Below are 14,794 nucleotides of genomic sequence, written 5' to 3'. Positions count from 1 at the left end.
TGGTGTCAGCAGCTTGTGCCCTGCCCTGGTCCTCCTGGGGTCTTTACAGTGGGAAAAGAATAATGTTATTTTTCTGTAGTCATAAGAACAAGTGAAAATGAAGAGCTGGCCTTTCCCAAGCGGTGCTTTGAATCTGGAAATGTGGAGAATCACTGGGATGGGTAGCTCCGTACAGGTCCCGGAGCTGTGAACCTGGCTGGGCTGCCCAGGCACTTTAATACGAGTCGTATACAGTACAAACGACTTCCCCAGTGACTTATCAAAACCGTTAACTTTGCCCACAGTGTCCTACATATGATGCTGGCAAAATGTCCTCAATCAAAGTGACTGTGTTGAAATTATATTTTCCCTTAATTCTTAGTCTTCAAGGGTAATAATAAGTGCCATTGTATTAACGGTCTTGTAGAGCATGTTTGATAAACACATTTTTACAGAGAGGTTTTTTTTCTCTTCCAGACACAAAGCCACACAATGATATTTTGTGCAATGAAAGAATACACATTGTACCTATTTCAGAACTTAAAGTATTACAAGGTAAGCTTCATAGATTTCATAGACATTAGGACTGGAAAGGACCTTGGGAGATGATCAGGTCCAGCCCCCTGCCCAAGGGGCAGGAAGTCAGCTGGGGTTAGATCACCTTGGGTCAGCTTATGACTTGGTTATTAGTCACATGGCTACATAAAAATTGTTCTTTGCTTTTGTTTTCTAAAAATGTTACGCACCTTAAGTGAAAAGCAGTTTTAAAGACCCAGACTTGACCGCTAAAAGATTATCATCATTGCTTGTTTAAAAGCAGAGATAATTCCATAAGCATTTTTTTAAAGATGAGTGGGATCTTATTGTACCCAAGATCTGAATTTGGACAGAATGCAAGCTTATCCTCTCAATAGATATGTAGTTTTACCTATTCAGACTATTGGTACTAAAACTGGATGATGCCTTGAAGTGAATTGGCCCACTTCTGAAAAAGTGGCCGACTACACTTGTATAAATTGTATGGCCGTGTCCAAACGAGTGCACATGTGCAGTGGTGTGCGTTTGCTGTGGCAAAAATAGCAGCACAGATTTGTGCCGTTGCTTTCTGCCACTACCTGTGTGCCTACATATGTGGTTTGGTGCAGGGCAAAATACCCAACCCGATAGAAATGGTTGTTTGCCCCACTCCTTCCAGCCTCCACCGTGTTTGGGGAGCTGGGAGACAGCTAGAGGAGGGGAGATGACATGGTCAGCAGCCAGAGTGTCTCTCTGGATGACCCAGCTTCTTTTTTTGCAGCAGCAGGTTGTTTGTTTTTTTTTTGACACTGGGATCTCCCAGTGTCAAATTTTGGCACTGCACTGCAAATTAGGAGTGCGGTGAATTGTTGCATTTGTGCGGAGTGTGGTGTGCAGCTCCTCAAACAGCTCTGAGGTGCCGCAAACTGCATGTGTCCACTCATCTGGATGCACCCCGTGTTCCTCTGTACATCTACACTGTGTATTCTTTTTCAGTAATAAAGTGTGCAGTGGAATTAAACATTATTTTCCCTAAAAAACAATGCTGTTTTAGTAAAAGATGTCTTTACTTTTAAAAAAATTCTTCCCCCTCCTGTTTTGCTGAGGATTCTAAGTGCTGCATATTTTGGATGGGCTTTGTGAAATTTTGACAAACTTTTCTGTCCTTTTACAGTTGGTCCTAAGATTTTGCAGTACATTATAAAAGTTATTGCACAGGTATTGCAGCTGTTGTATGCACTGATGAAAATAGATCATCCATCTTACATTCTTCTTCAGGTACATATCTTTTTAACGTATGTATTTTATCTCACTGTAGAACAGTTTGAATGTTTGTCAACCATAAACCAGCCCTGCACTGCTTCTGAGTGCTACTTTAATCCCCTTCCCCTTTCCCCATCTGCTGCTCTGCCATGGTTTGTTGCTCTGCTTTCTGCTCCCTGCCCTTTCTGCTGAGGTACTGCCTGTCCCCGTCCCAGCCTGCCACATGCCCTGCACACAGGCTACCTGTACCACTTGCAGCACTTGTGCTACGGGTCATTCACCCCTGCTGTAGAATATCTTTCCAATGGTATCAAAAAGCATAATTACTGCTCTTTTTGCCATTAAAACTGTTAGAGCTGCATGAATGCTAGAAATGAATTTTCAGAGATACTTGTTTTTTTTTTTAAATGAACTATAAGTCATGTATTTGTGATTTTTTTTGTTAACCTGAATGTTTTAGCATTCAAACATAAATGGTACAAACGAAGAATGAACTTTTAGCTCAGGTGCTTGAATATTCACTGATAGCAAATTTTGATCCACACGTGAGAATAAAATTTGTAATTCACATTTATACCCAGTGTTGACTAGGAATGATGCAGTTGAAATGTCAGTGTAAATTACAAATGCTACATTCGTTTTCCATATTCAGAATTTGTCCTATGTGTAGTAACACACATGCTGAATTTTACAGTCAAATATACACGCTTAAAATGAGTGAATTCAATTATATAACGTATATTAATTTTTAAAGCTTCAAACTGTGCTAATGAGAATTTAGCATGGACTGGAGTTTTATTATTTAAGCCAGCAGTTTTATTTAAAAATAGTTTACTTGATAAATTAAAATTTGAAATTATGATAACCTGTGTTAAGACCTTTATCCATTTAATTGTCTCTATACTCATTTTTACTTTAAACACAAACAAGTATTGCTTGATTATTGAAAATATTTTAAAGAAAGTCACACTATTAAACTGGTAGAAGTTATTGGCTAAGCACCTAAGCTTTTGACAGTAGTAGCCTCTTCTGCATTCACGGGGAGGACATTTCAGTTTATATAGTTCAGTTCAATTCAATAATTAGTTCATTCAAAACTGAGAAACTTACTGGCATCTGGAGAATCAAGAATGTGTATTTTCTTCTTCCAGTCTGATTAAAGACATTAATAAGAAGCTGAGATCTACTATTTCTTAAAACTTTGAAGGACATGGGGTGAGGTTCTATGTTTTCCTGGTAGTCTTAGCAGTTGTTTTGTGTGCATCTACCTGGCATTTTTAGCAGTAACACATAGATAAGAATTCTGTTCCTGGATGTGTAAGCCTGTATGTATAGATCACTGCGTATGTGCAGAGACTGGGTATGAGCAGTAGAAGCTATGGCATATATGGCTGAACCTTGAGGATGTGTAGTGTCTTTAGATGCCTGAAAATGTAGTAGGCTAATGATTTGAAATGTTTGCTAGTGGTTACCTGGAGCGACCTAGTTTGGGTCCAAGGCAGGCTTTTGTTAGGACCAGGCCACTACAGCTCTTCCCTTTTGAGCTGCTGTGTCCTGGCAAAGTCCTCTGCTGCTGGAATGCCATCAAAGTCCCCAGGCTTGCAGGCCAGATCCAACAATTCTGCAAGCTGTAGGTTGCCAACCCCAGGTAGTAGACTAAAACCCAGGACTGCTGGGACTTGACTCAGGAGCAGAGAGGGAGGAAGATCTGGTCTTTTCTCCTCAATAGTGGAGTGGCTTGGGCACTCACCTGGGAAGCTGAGACCTGGGTTTTAGCCCCTCCTTGCCCAAAGTGGGTTTGAATATGGGCATCTCTGACTTTGCATAACTAACCACCATACCACATCAGTCAAAATTCAATCCTTTCTCTAGAGTTCCTTTTGAAGCTGGCTCAATGGGAAGTCATGTGAGGAAGGTATATGCAGTCAAAAAGGAGAGAGTGGTCAGGAAGAAGAAAGGGTGTGTGGCTCAGTGAGGTGACTGCTGGTCTGGATCCTTACTCCCCATGAGGAAGAGGCTTTCTACCTACACTGGTCACTCTCCATTTTTTCCCAATAATAATTGTTATATGGTAGTAGTTAGAGGACTGTGCTGGGAAGTCAGACTCTGGCTCAAACCCACTTTGGATGAAGGGGGTCTGGACCTCCAGTTCTCTGGCTTTCCATTTGAGTGCCCTAGCCACTCAGCTATGGGGGGTAAGAAATGGAAAGAAGGAATAGATTTCCTACCTATGCACCAGTGCCAAAATGCCACGTAGACAGCCAAGAAAACACAGCTGCAGAAACAATCAGTTCAATTTACTATCAATGATTTATTAAATATAAATAGCACTTTCTGTTGGGTTTAAACATGGTGAGCACATCCAGACGTGCATGGATATTTGGCTTCCCAGGAAAACTAGCATTGGCACACCTTGCGCCGCAGCTGCTTGTCCCTTGGGAACGCCCGTGCCACATGTGCTTTGCTATGTGCCTTAGCAGCCTTACCTGGGATCCTGGGGGCCTCCTGCGGCTGCATCCACAGCGATCCTCTCAGCCAGAGTCTGGGCAGCAGCCGCAGCATGGCTCTGGATGTCCAATCTCTACTTTTCAGCAGCGAATGCTGCCTGAGCTTGCACTGTGCAGTTTTTTCCCCTGTGTTTTTCTTCACCCCTGGATATCCAGGGGTCAAAAAAAATGCGGAAAAGAAACCCAGTGCAGCACACACTCGGACAGTGTGCCCTTGCAGCACGGAGAACACCAAACTGTGCAGTATGTGGCGCTGCAAACGTGTTTGCGGTGCCAATACTGCACGACCTCACTCATCTGGACGCCTCCAATATGTATTTTGGTGATGATTTCTTGTTTATCCAAATCGTTTGACATAGCTTTAACTGGTAAGAAATTTTAAAATGCTGGATTTCTGAATTTTTGGTAAATTTAAATTTCCATTCAATTGTATCAACATGGATCATGAATAAAAATCAGGTATCTGACATAATAAAATAGAAACACTAGGAATGTAAAAATGTGTATGCTAAGTGGTATGCCTGTTTTATGTGTATATGGCATTAGCCAAAAGAAACACCAGAGTTTGTGTAAAGGCTGTTTAGCTACTGATCAACCTATCTTAATGGCTATCAACCAGAAAAAAAGGACTTTCTTTGAGGAAACAGCTGGTAGGCAAATATAAAACAAGATAAAAATGTCTATTTAAATGACAGTTGCTTGCTTTGTAATTTATATCGCAATTAAAATTATACAGTTTGCTTTTATTTATATCAGATCACCACTGGGGTTCTGCCGAAGTCAGATGCCTTACATCTACATCACTAAAATAACAATCGCAGGTAGCTCAGGGCACTGCTTCTCCCCAGTTCAGTGCATATCAAGTGGACTGGACTGCGATTAACTATATCATTTCATATAAGTTAATAAGCAGTTGCTAGATACGGCTGGAATGGTTTAGTCAGAGATGATCCAGGTTTGAGCAGAGGGCTAGATTAGATAACTGTATGAGGCCCCTTTTAGTCCTACTTTTCTATGATCCTATATCTATACCCTATATCTCTGACTTTTGGTCATTGAACTCAAGCAATAGTGGAACCCAAAAGTTTAAGATGAAATTCTTTAAAGCAGTGTCATTCCAATCTTTTGCTTACCTTTACTGGAAGAGGATTTGGGACTTGTTTCATAGATTTCATAGACATTCGGGCTGGAAGGGACCCCAGAGAATCATTGAGTCCAGCCCCCTGCCCCAGGGGCAGGAAGTCGGCAGGGATCATAGGATCCCAGCAAGATAAACATCCAAATGTGTCTTGAAGGCGTTCAAAGTGGGTGCTTGAACCACCTCTGGTGGCAGGCTATTCCAGACCTTGGGGGCTTGGACAGTAAAGAAGTTCTTCCTTATGTCCAGCCTGAATTGGTCATGGAGGAGTTTGTCACCATTCGATCTTGTCATCCCTTGGGGCGCTCTGGTGAATAGTCATTCCCCCAGATCCTGGTGAACACCCCTGATAAACTTATAGGTGGCCACCAGATCACCCCTGAGCCTGCGCTTTTCCAGGCTGAAGATTCCCATGGCTCTCAGCCTCTCATCATAAGGTCTGTTTTCCTGACCTCTGATCATGTGCGTGGCTCTCCTCTGCACTCTCTCAAGCTTCTCCATATCCTTTTTGAATTGTGGAGCCCAAAGCTGGACGCAGTACTCCAGCTGCGGCCTCACCAAGGCCAAGTACAGCAGGAGAATGACATCCTGGGATTTGCTTGAGAAGCATCTATGGGTGCAAGCCAGTGTTTTGCTCGCTTTTCTAGCCATAGCATCACGTTGAAGGCTCATGTTCATCTTGTTGTCAGTTATGACCCCCAAATCCCTTTCATCTGTAGTGCTAGCCAGCGTAGCACTGCTGAGCCTATAAACATGCTGCAGGTTTTTCCTCCCAAGGTGAAGAAAGTTGCATTTTTTCAGTGTTGAACACCATCAGGTTCTCATCTGCCCATTTCATGAGCCTGTCAAGATCTGCCTGGATCACCCTCCTGTCCTCAGGTGTGGATGCTTTACCCCAGAGTTTGGTGTTGTCGGCAAACTTGGCAAGTTTGCTTCTGACACCAATGTCCACATCTTTAATGAAGTTGTTAAACAGTATAGGCCTTCAGACAGAGCCTTGAGGAACCCCACTGGTGACCGCGCACCAAGACGATTGGCTTCTATCAACCATCACCCTCTGGGTCCTACCACAGAGCCAATTCCCCAGCCAGCAGATTGTGGTGAGGTCGAGGCTGCAGCTAGCCAGTTTAGCTAAGAGGTGATCGTGGGATACCAGATCAAAGGCTTTTTTTAAAGTCAAGATATATGACATCAATCTCTTCCCCCTTGTCCAGGTGATAGGTAACCTGGTCGTAAAAGGAAATGAGATAGGTCAAGCAAGAACTACCCGCAACAAACCCATGCTGGCTATCCCTCAGGATATTGCCATCAGGTAGTTTGTTAAGGATGGCCTCTTTGATAATCTTTTCCAAGACCTTCCCCAGGATAGGGGTCAGGCTGATGGGCCTGTAGTTTGCCGGATCTACTTTCCTCCCTTTCTTGAAGATAAGCACGACATTGGCCTTCTTCCAATTTTCAGGCACTTCACCAGAGCGCCAGGAGTTCTCAAAGATCCATGACAGGGGCTGAGCTATGATGCTAGCCAGCTCCTTGAGTACCCTTGGGTGTAAATGTTAGGGCTGGCTGACTTGAAGGTATCCAGCCTCTTAAGGTGTTCCTTCACGAGGTCATCTTCGATGGAGGGTAAGGAATCTCTCTCACCTGGGCCTCCCTGACCCACAGGGGACTGGTGAAAAACTGATGCAAAGTACCCATTGAGCAAGTTTGCTTTTTCATGGGCATTGATTGTCAGTTGTCCCATCTGGTTTAGCAGGGGTCCAGTGTTGCCCTTGCTTTTCCTCTGGCTCCCCACATATCTAAAAAAGGACTTTTTATTGTCCTTGATATTTGTAGCTAACTGGAGTTCCATCATAGCCTTGGCTTTCCTGGTTTGCTCTCTGCAGGAGAGCATGTTGTTCGATCATAATCTGATGCTGCTTTTATTTCTGTTTTATTTTAACAGAATCCTCCAGGTCTGCCTAGCATAGCTGTTGCCTGGATAGTTTGTCTTGTACGAAGAAGCAAACTGATTATCGATTGGCACAACTATGGATATACCATAATGAGTCTGACTCATGGAACAAGTCATCCAATTGTGAACATTGCAAAGTGGTTTGTATAAAAGGTTTCTTTTTCTTCCCCTCTTACAAAACATGTAGTTTTATAGAATTAAAAAAAAAGTGGAAAGCAGCAAATAAGAAGTAGAAAAATAAAGTTTCTTTAAAGAGGTGATATGTAGAGTCCAAACTAACCTACACTTCCTTTCAGAAAGGGTACTGTGTAGAATTAAATAGAGAATGCCTTTTCTCTAGAGAACTTAATAGAACATTTGATTCCTGCTACATTCTGTAAGATGATCCCAGAAAGCTATAGAAATGATATATTCCTGTATTAAAAAGCATTTTGGAGTAATTTCTGTTAAGTCCTATTTGTTTAATCCCTATTGCATTCTATAGGATTTGTCATACGGTTTAAAAATGGTTATTATCTGGTAAGGGATATTGTCTAGCTATGTATAAATAACATACTTGTGTATGAGCATATCAATATTCATACATGTTTATGGAGTATACACACAGTTGTAAAATGTCTATTTATTTCTGAATCTGAGTGTCATGGTATTCCAAAACGCTGCAGTTGTTTCTGTAATGTATGAACTATATGTAAATAGAGAGAGAGTGTATAGTAACTTGGGTTTCATTACATGTGTTGGAGTGATAAAATAGTAAAATCCCTCTAATCCAGCATGAGTGGGGAATGGGGTGTGCCGGGTATCTAAAAGTGCCGGTTACCTGAGGAGCGTGGGTTTCCAGATGGACGCGGAGCGGGGAGGAGTTGACTGCTGCATGCAGAGCGGCAGCAGCGCAGGGTAGTGGGTGGCAGCGGCAGCGTGTGAGCTTCCCTCTCCACCACCCCGCTCTCATCCAGCTGGAAATTCCAGTTAGTAGAGTGTTCCCGATAGTAGAATGCCGGATAACAGGGATTTTACTATATTCTGTTTTAATTCCTTGTGTATTTCAGTTTCTCAAATTTGAATATAATCTGCTTCTTGCCCTGTTTGTTTTGCCTAGCTCCTTTATATGTATATTGAACATTTTGGGCTAGTTTCTGTTCCAGCATGTCAGAATCTAAGAGGTATGTAGGCATCCAAGTGTGAACCCTAGTCTACCCTACTCAAGTCCCTGAAAAACTAGTAAAGGAAAAGGTGAGTGGCCCCCTCCATGTTTTCTGACTTGCTCTGAAGATTAAGGCCTCATACAGACATTTAGTTTCTTCTCAGAGAGTCAGTGTTCTCCCAGGAGAAACTATGAATGTACAGATGTTCACGCTTTTTATCCCAGAGTAAAAATGGCCACTTCAGGAGAAGCATAACCTGGGAACAGCCAGGGCTAAATCATTCCCAGGAGAATTTCTCATGGGAGAGCGAATGTCTGTAGATGCTATGTTTTCTCTCAAAAGGGAACATAGTCCTTCAGTATAATTCCCCCTCACTCCCGCCTCCCTGTGAGACTATGTGTTGCTCACTGGACTGTGCCGCTCTAGCAGGGAGCAGACCATGCCCCCTTCACAATCTCCACATTGTGTTGCAGGGAGACACAGGAAGGCAACTGACAGTTTGGGTCAGCCAATCAGGACTGTCCTATGCACTACTGCCATTTGTTGCCAGGTGGACTAAGGAAGCCTGCAGAGCACGCTGAGATGTGTACGCAGGACTCCTCTGTGGTTGCACAGCGTCCGCACTGTAAGCTCAGCATTTGACTGTCTATACATGTGGTTCTGGCAAGTTTTTCTACCAGGAGAACAAACCTGGGAGAATTTTCCCAGATTATTTGAATGTGCATGCACAGCCAAAAAAGATGAGGGTGCTTTATAAAAGTAGAAGAGTTTAATGGGTTTTTCAGGGGCTCAAATAGGGTGGAATAGGATCATATGTAGATAATAGGTGGAACGGGATCTGGTGTTTAGTCCTTTTTTGTAAGTGTTTTCTGAACTGCTTGCTACATTGCATTGCTGCTTCACACAGGAGCCTCTGTATAGGGGTTATGTTAAACCCCTTAAAGATATGTGCCTAGGCTATTAGGTTTAGAGAAGGCATGTGCTCTTCTGTATTTTTATGTAATGGCTCTTTCTGGGAGAAGTATCAACCTAGACATGATTTCCATGTTAAAATGCAAGTGATAAACAGTACTGTGTAACACACCTGTTGATAAATTTAGACAAAATCATAATAGCTAGAACAGTGACTTTCAGCCAAGGTGTGGACGCATCATGGAGTGCCTCGAGATCTTTTCAGGGGTGCCACAAGATGCCGTGCAATGTTAGGTGTGCAAATATGGTCCATAAGATAAACCCGGAGCTTTCAACTAGGAATCCATAGTATTAGAAACATTTGGACCTGTTGTCATCTTTCTGAGTTCTTTGCAACAGAAGAATTGCTCTTATTATTTTTCTGCTGTCATGAAACAAGTGAAAACTAAGCTAGCATTTTTGGATGCGTGCCTTGAGTCTAAAGTTGAGAACCACTGAACTAGAATATTTTTATTCCCAAGATTTGGCACTGCCAGTTATGAGAAGTGTATTTAGTATTCCTGTCTAATGAAATTGACAACCTTTGGGTTCTCACTGAAGTTTAATTTCTATTAGGTATGAAAAATTTTTTGGACGTCTGTCTGACCATAACTTTTGTGTGACTAATGCAATGAAAGAAGATTTACAAATGAATTATAACATCAAGTAAGTTAAAGGCCTCAAACAAATTAGTATATGCAGTTTTGCAGCTATCTGGACCTAATGATTTTTTATATATAAAATTTTCCTTTATTGGGCTGAAAAAATTGGGATCAAAACAACTGTTTTCTGACCTAGAACCAGTAGTTATAAAAGATTTCTGATCTTGAAAGACTTGGCGATTGATTGTCCACTGCCCGGTTTTTAGCATTAAGAGGAGAGCATACAGGATGGTAAAGCTTTCATATTATTGAACTTTTGTTAGATTTCTGGAAAAAAATCTCAATAGTTCAGAAAAATTAAGTAAGAATGAATATATATTGTTCCGTCATAATTCCATCTCCAAAGGAGGCCCAAGAGCTCACTTGAGTCAAATGTTACTGGTGTCTGGGGAAGAGACATCCAGAGTTTTTGACATGGAAGCAAGTAGAAGGTGATTTAGTTTTTTAATCAGACTGGGAGACATATCTCTCTTACAATGTAAGTGTTAAAAGGAAGTTTAAATTCTTGACCTCAGTAAGCTTCAGCATCAGCCACTTAACCCCATTCCATCCCATACCCTATCCCTAAGCAATGAAATGCATTATCTGGATTCTTTTTTTTTTTTCTTTTTTGATGTACTACATTACAGTGTAGCAACTTAACTAGGAAACCTCCTGAGGACACTTGAATGCTTCATTTAATTGAAAGTGGAAGTTCCCATCTTATGATGCCACTACTGCTTATCTTCATTGAAAGGTTTCTGCAGGACGAAGTCACCACAAGAAATCCTGCAGAACCCATGCACCTTTGCACACCTTCTGGTGGCTCCACATAATGCCACTACAACAGTTGTGTCAACAGGGCATCCTGTAGTTCTTGAGAGGCACTATGTGTCTTTTCTCTTCTGCTCAGTAGCTGCAGAAACCTTCTTTCACTTGCTGAGCAGATATTTTTTGTGCCTGTAAAAAGAAGGCTCTTCCACAGGAGGGAAAGTGTGTGTGTGTGTGTGTGTGTGTGTGTGTGTGTGTGTGTGTGTGTGTGTGTGTGTGTGTGTGTGTGTGTGTGTGTGTGTGTGTGTGTGTGTGTTCTAACACTTCAGACAGCAGAACTGTCATGTAGATCAGATCATAGTTTGAGGCTGTCAGCAGATTCAGCTCTGGCCAGATTTTTGAAAGCTTGACTTTATGCAGTCATAAGGCAAAGGAATTTTTCAGAATGTAAGCTTATGTTCACAGACACAGTTATGAGGCAGGTCTAAAAATGAAACCAAGTGTTCATGGCTGCATTACATGCATCTAGTGTGCATTATAGATTGTGCCTTTATTGTAGGATTCACTCTACTATGCCAAGTCTATTCTGCTTCAAAAACATTTAGTTTATAGAGTTTTCAGAATCAGATCATTCATTATTTTGTTTTATGAATGCCTTTAATTACTTCCTATTTTTCACTGCTGTAGCCTATGAATTTTATCTTTATAGTTTGTATCTTTTATGTATTCTTTTTATTTGACTCATGAATTTGTTTCATTACAGAGCCATAACCCTCTATGATAAGCCAGCTGCCTTTTTTAAGGAAACACCATTAGAACTTCAACATAAATTGTTCATGAAACTTGCCAAAGACTATGATTCATTTAAGGCACGGTATGTATAGGTAAAAGATGCATTTTCGTTCATTAGCTGATTAAATCGGACAGTACAGGTAGTCTAGAAACTCAGCATATGTTTCTGTAACTTCCTCTAACTGATGGCTCCTGAAATCATCATTGTTACCATGATACTTCGGTGCAACTCAGCACCAAAATAAATGTACCCTGGGAGATGTTGTGGAAAAACTGGGAATCAGAATATTGTGAAATTCATGGTGTTTGCACAGTATCTATTTATATCCATGTATAACCCTACTGCCATATCTTTGGTATTAATAGACATATTCTTTTAAAATTGTTTCTGCAGAACAGAGTTTGCACATCCAGATGTTGAGAAGTCAGCATTTACAGAATTAGATGTCAGAAATGGAAGTTTGGCACATGTCAAAGAACGACCAGCGCTTCTAATAAGCAGCACAAGCTGGACAGGTCTTGAATCAAAGCAGTATTTAATGTTGTTGTTCTTTTCAGTAGTATTCCTCTAACATGTCATTCTTTATGTTAAGGAAATAATAAAATTAGGGCTGTTTTCTGGTTCCCCATCTTAAAGCATGGACAACATTTATAGTGGCAACAACACAGTTGTATACTTTTCTTCTGTTAAAGGGAAAAATCAGTTGTACTGACTGTATCTCAGTGCCTAAAAATGAAGACCATAATCCTTTCAAATGTTTAGTTTAAGTATGGAGTTATAGGGTAATATTCCATACTTTATTAAAAACACTGTTTCTATAAACTTTTTAACATCATGTATACATATATAACACTTTCATGAAGCTGCAGAATGCATCATGCATGCATATATTACACTTGCATGAAGCTACAGAATGGACCTAATAAGTTACAATTTTATCTTTTCATTTCCTGTTACTTTTATGATGGCACCTATTAATTTACTAAGAATAAAACAGTATAAAACCATTTAAAATCTGTATTATTCAATAAGCTAGTATGGAATTGTTTGTCTTCTCGTATTTTATAGTAACGAGGCATAAGTTCTAGCATATAAGATGACGCTGATAATGAAACTTTCTGAAATGTTGGTTGGCTGTAGCATACATGTAACTTTGAAATGTTTCCATTAAGGAAGAAAGTGGGAACACAACATTAATTATAGGCTTTGGTATATTAGTTTTACAGTTATAGTGCTTATAATGAAAGTGCACACTATATTCAGACATGCAGTGTAGATGAGGAAAGTCATCACTGCTATCCTTTAAAAAGAGGAAGACATTACAGCTAAACTGTTTATGATTGTCATTAATAAGAGTTTCTTTTTCAGAGGATGAAGACTTTTCTATTCTTTTAAAAGCCTTAGAAGGTAGGTATCATGGAGTTTTCCCCAACTCTTTAAAAGAGGTTTACTATGAATATATTCTGAACAGAGTTTTGCATTTCTTTCTGAACAGTTATGAACTTTTCCAAAGAACTAAATAAGCATAATAAGCAAAATAAGTCAGATGCATTTAAAGTATTTATCTTGGTATGGGAGTAAAACAGTTATAATCATGGTAATATTTAGGATTCAATTAAAAAAGTTGTTAAGGAATATATTCCTAATAATCTGATAAGTGGAGTACAACTTTACTTCCTATGTAAGATAAAGTAGAATGCAGTAAGCATTTGAAAATATTTCGAGGAAGATGGAGCCTGCCCTTAAACTATATGGTAACCTTCAGTGCCTGTAAACATTCAGGGAGCGCTGGAACAGTTTCGATTAATCAAGTCTGCTGGAGTGTGCTAATTAGAGCTCTTCAGCAGCCTCCATGTCTTGTGTATTCAGTGGCCCTGCGTTTCAAAATGGTGGCAGGGATGCTTTAACTAAAGTTCATTGAATGAGATTTAGTTAAAATGCCCCTGCTGCTGTTTTGAAGCGTGGGACACTGATTCATGAGATGCTGTAGGCACTTTAATTAGAACGGATCTCAGCTGTTGATTAAAGGTACCCCTCTCCCCGCCTAATCTCTGTAGCACATGTAAAGGCACCCCTTATGTCTCAGGTTTAAAACATTATATTGAGAAACAAATGATTACAGTTTCTTATGAGGTACTTGCAGGCTTTATGAACTATCAGCTTGAAAGTGTAAAGTCTGTGTAGGGTGTAAAGTCTGTCTAACTTTTATACCATGAAGAAAGCAAGTCAGCACTATAAATCCAGGAAATCAGCCTAACTTGTTTTCTGTTTGTTTGGTTTTTTTAAAAAAAACCCATCCCTTTTAAGAGCATTTTTTTTAAATCATTGGGATTTTCTGCCTGAGCAATGGAAGAAGGATTTGGCCTAACAGTGTACCGGGCTTTCTATGCCTGTGAATGCATGTCATGTGCTTTTTCCTTCTGTAATCATTGTGTGCACAACACACAGGATTTAGCAATACCAGGGGAAAAAATATGCCTTTATTTTTCTGCTTTGTATTATGGCAGTTAAATAAACCCATGTTAGGATCGTGTTCAGAATGTGAATTTCTTTGTTTGCTAATTTGCCTGAACTTTAACTAGTTTACTTGAATAAGAAGGTAAGATATTTCCATCAAAACCATCCTTGAAAGAAGATTTTGTGTGTCAGATCATAGAATATTTTTTTTATTGTCTACAGATTATGAACAATATATCAGTGATGGAGTCAGGATCCCATCTATCATATGTGTGATAACAGGTAATTATCTTTTCTTGTTATTTTCCTATTTCCCTTCATTACTAATGCTTAATGGACTCAAGTTTTACCATTTTTGTATATTAACTCTTAAATTGATAAATTAATTTAAAAAATTGATGAATTCGTAAAAATGGTTATTTCTGTTTGGGAATAATTTGGCAAATCATCTTAGAGCACATGGTGAAATGATGATGATGTAATGTAGTATTTAAAGATAGTATGTTGGCATACCTATCTAGAAATGTTAATGTACTCTGGAATTATTTGCTTGTAAGTGATTTCAAAAGAGTGAAAAAATTAGAAGAACTTGAAATGTGATTTAAATGGAATTTGGACTATTAGCAAGGGGTCTAGAAAGATGCATAAAGATTAAACATTAGATTTTATAGAAAGTGGTATA

At 40.0% G+C, this 14,794-nt stretch overlaps 1 protein-coding gene across 4 annotated transcripts in view; it reads left to right on the top strand.

Moving 5' to 3' along the window:
- The first annotated feature begins 456 nt into the window (after nt 1–456).
- The window catches only part of ALG1 (ALG1, chitobiosyldiphosphodolichol beta-mannosyltransferase), an 18,395-nt gene continuing 4,057 nt past the window's right edge, over nt 457–14,794 (top strand). For 2 of the 4 annotated variants that reach the window (XM_006015544.3, XM_025203699.1), the window contains exons 1-8: nt 457–534; nt 1,670–1,773; nt 7,346–7,494; nt 10,027–10,116; nt 11,626–11,736; nt 12,049–12,170; nt 13,024–13,062; nt 14,335–14,394. In XM_006015544.3, coding sequence (XP_006015606.1) covers nt 1,738–1,773; nt 7,346–7,494; nt 10,027–10,116; nt 11,626–11,736; nt 12,049–12,170; nt 13,024–13,062; nt 14,335–14,394 — 607 coding nt within the window. In that variant the 5' untranslated portion in view covers nt 457–534; nt 1,670–1,737. Of the gene's footprint in view, nt 535–1,669; nt 1,774–7,345; nt 9,125–10,026; nt 10,117–11,625; nt 11,737–12,048; nt 12,171–13,023; nt 13,063–14,334; nt 14,395–14,794 lie in introns of those variants that run through there. The other 2 variants (XM_025203706.1, XM_006015546.3) reach the window with 2 other exon arrangements.

This window comes from Alligator sinensis, unplaced genomic scaffold (assembly GCF_000455745.1).
Source record: "Alligator sinensis unplaced genomic scaffold, ASM45574v1 scaffold404_1, whole genome shotgun sequence".
Taxonomy (NCBI): Eukaryota; Metazoa; Chordata; order Crocodylia; family Alligatoridae; genus Alligator; species Alligator sinensis.
The sequence above is the reverse complement of the archived record's forward strand: the minus strand, read 5'-3'. Positions and strand labels throughout refer to the sequence as shown.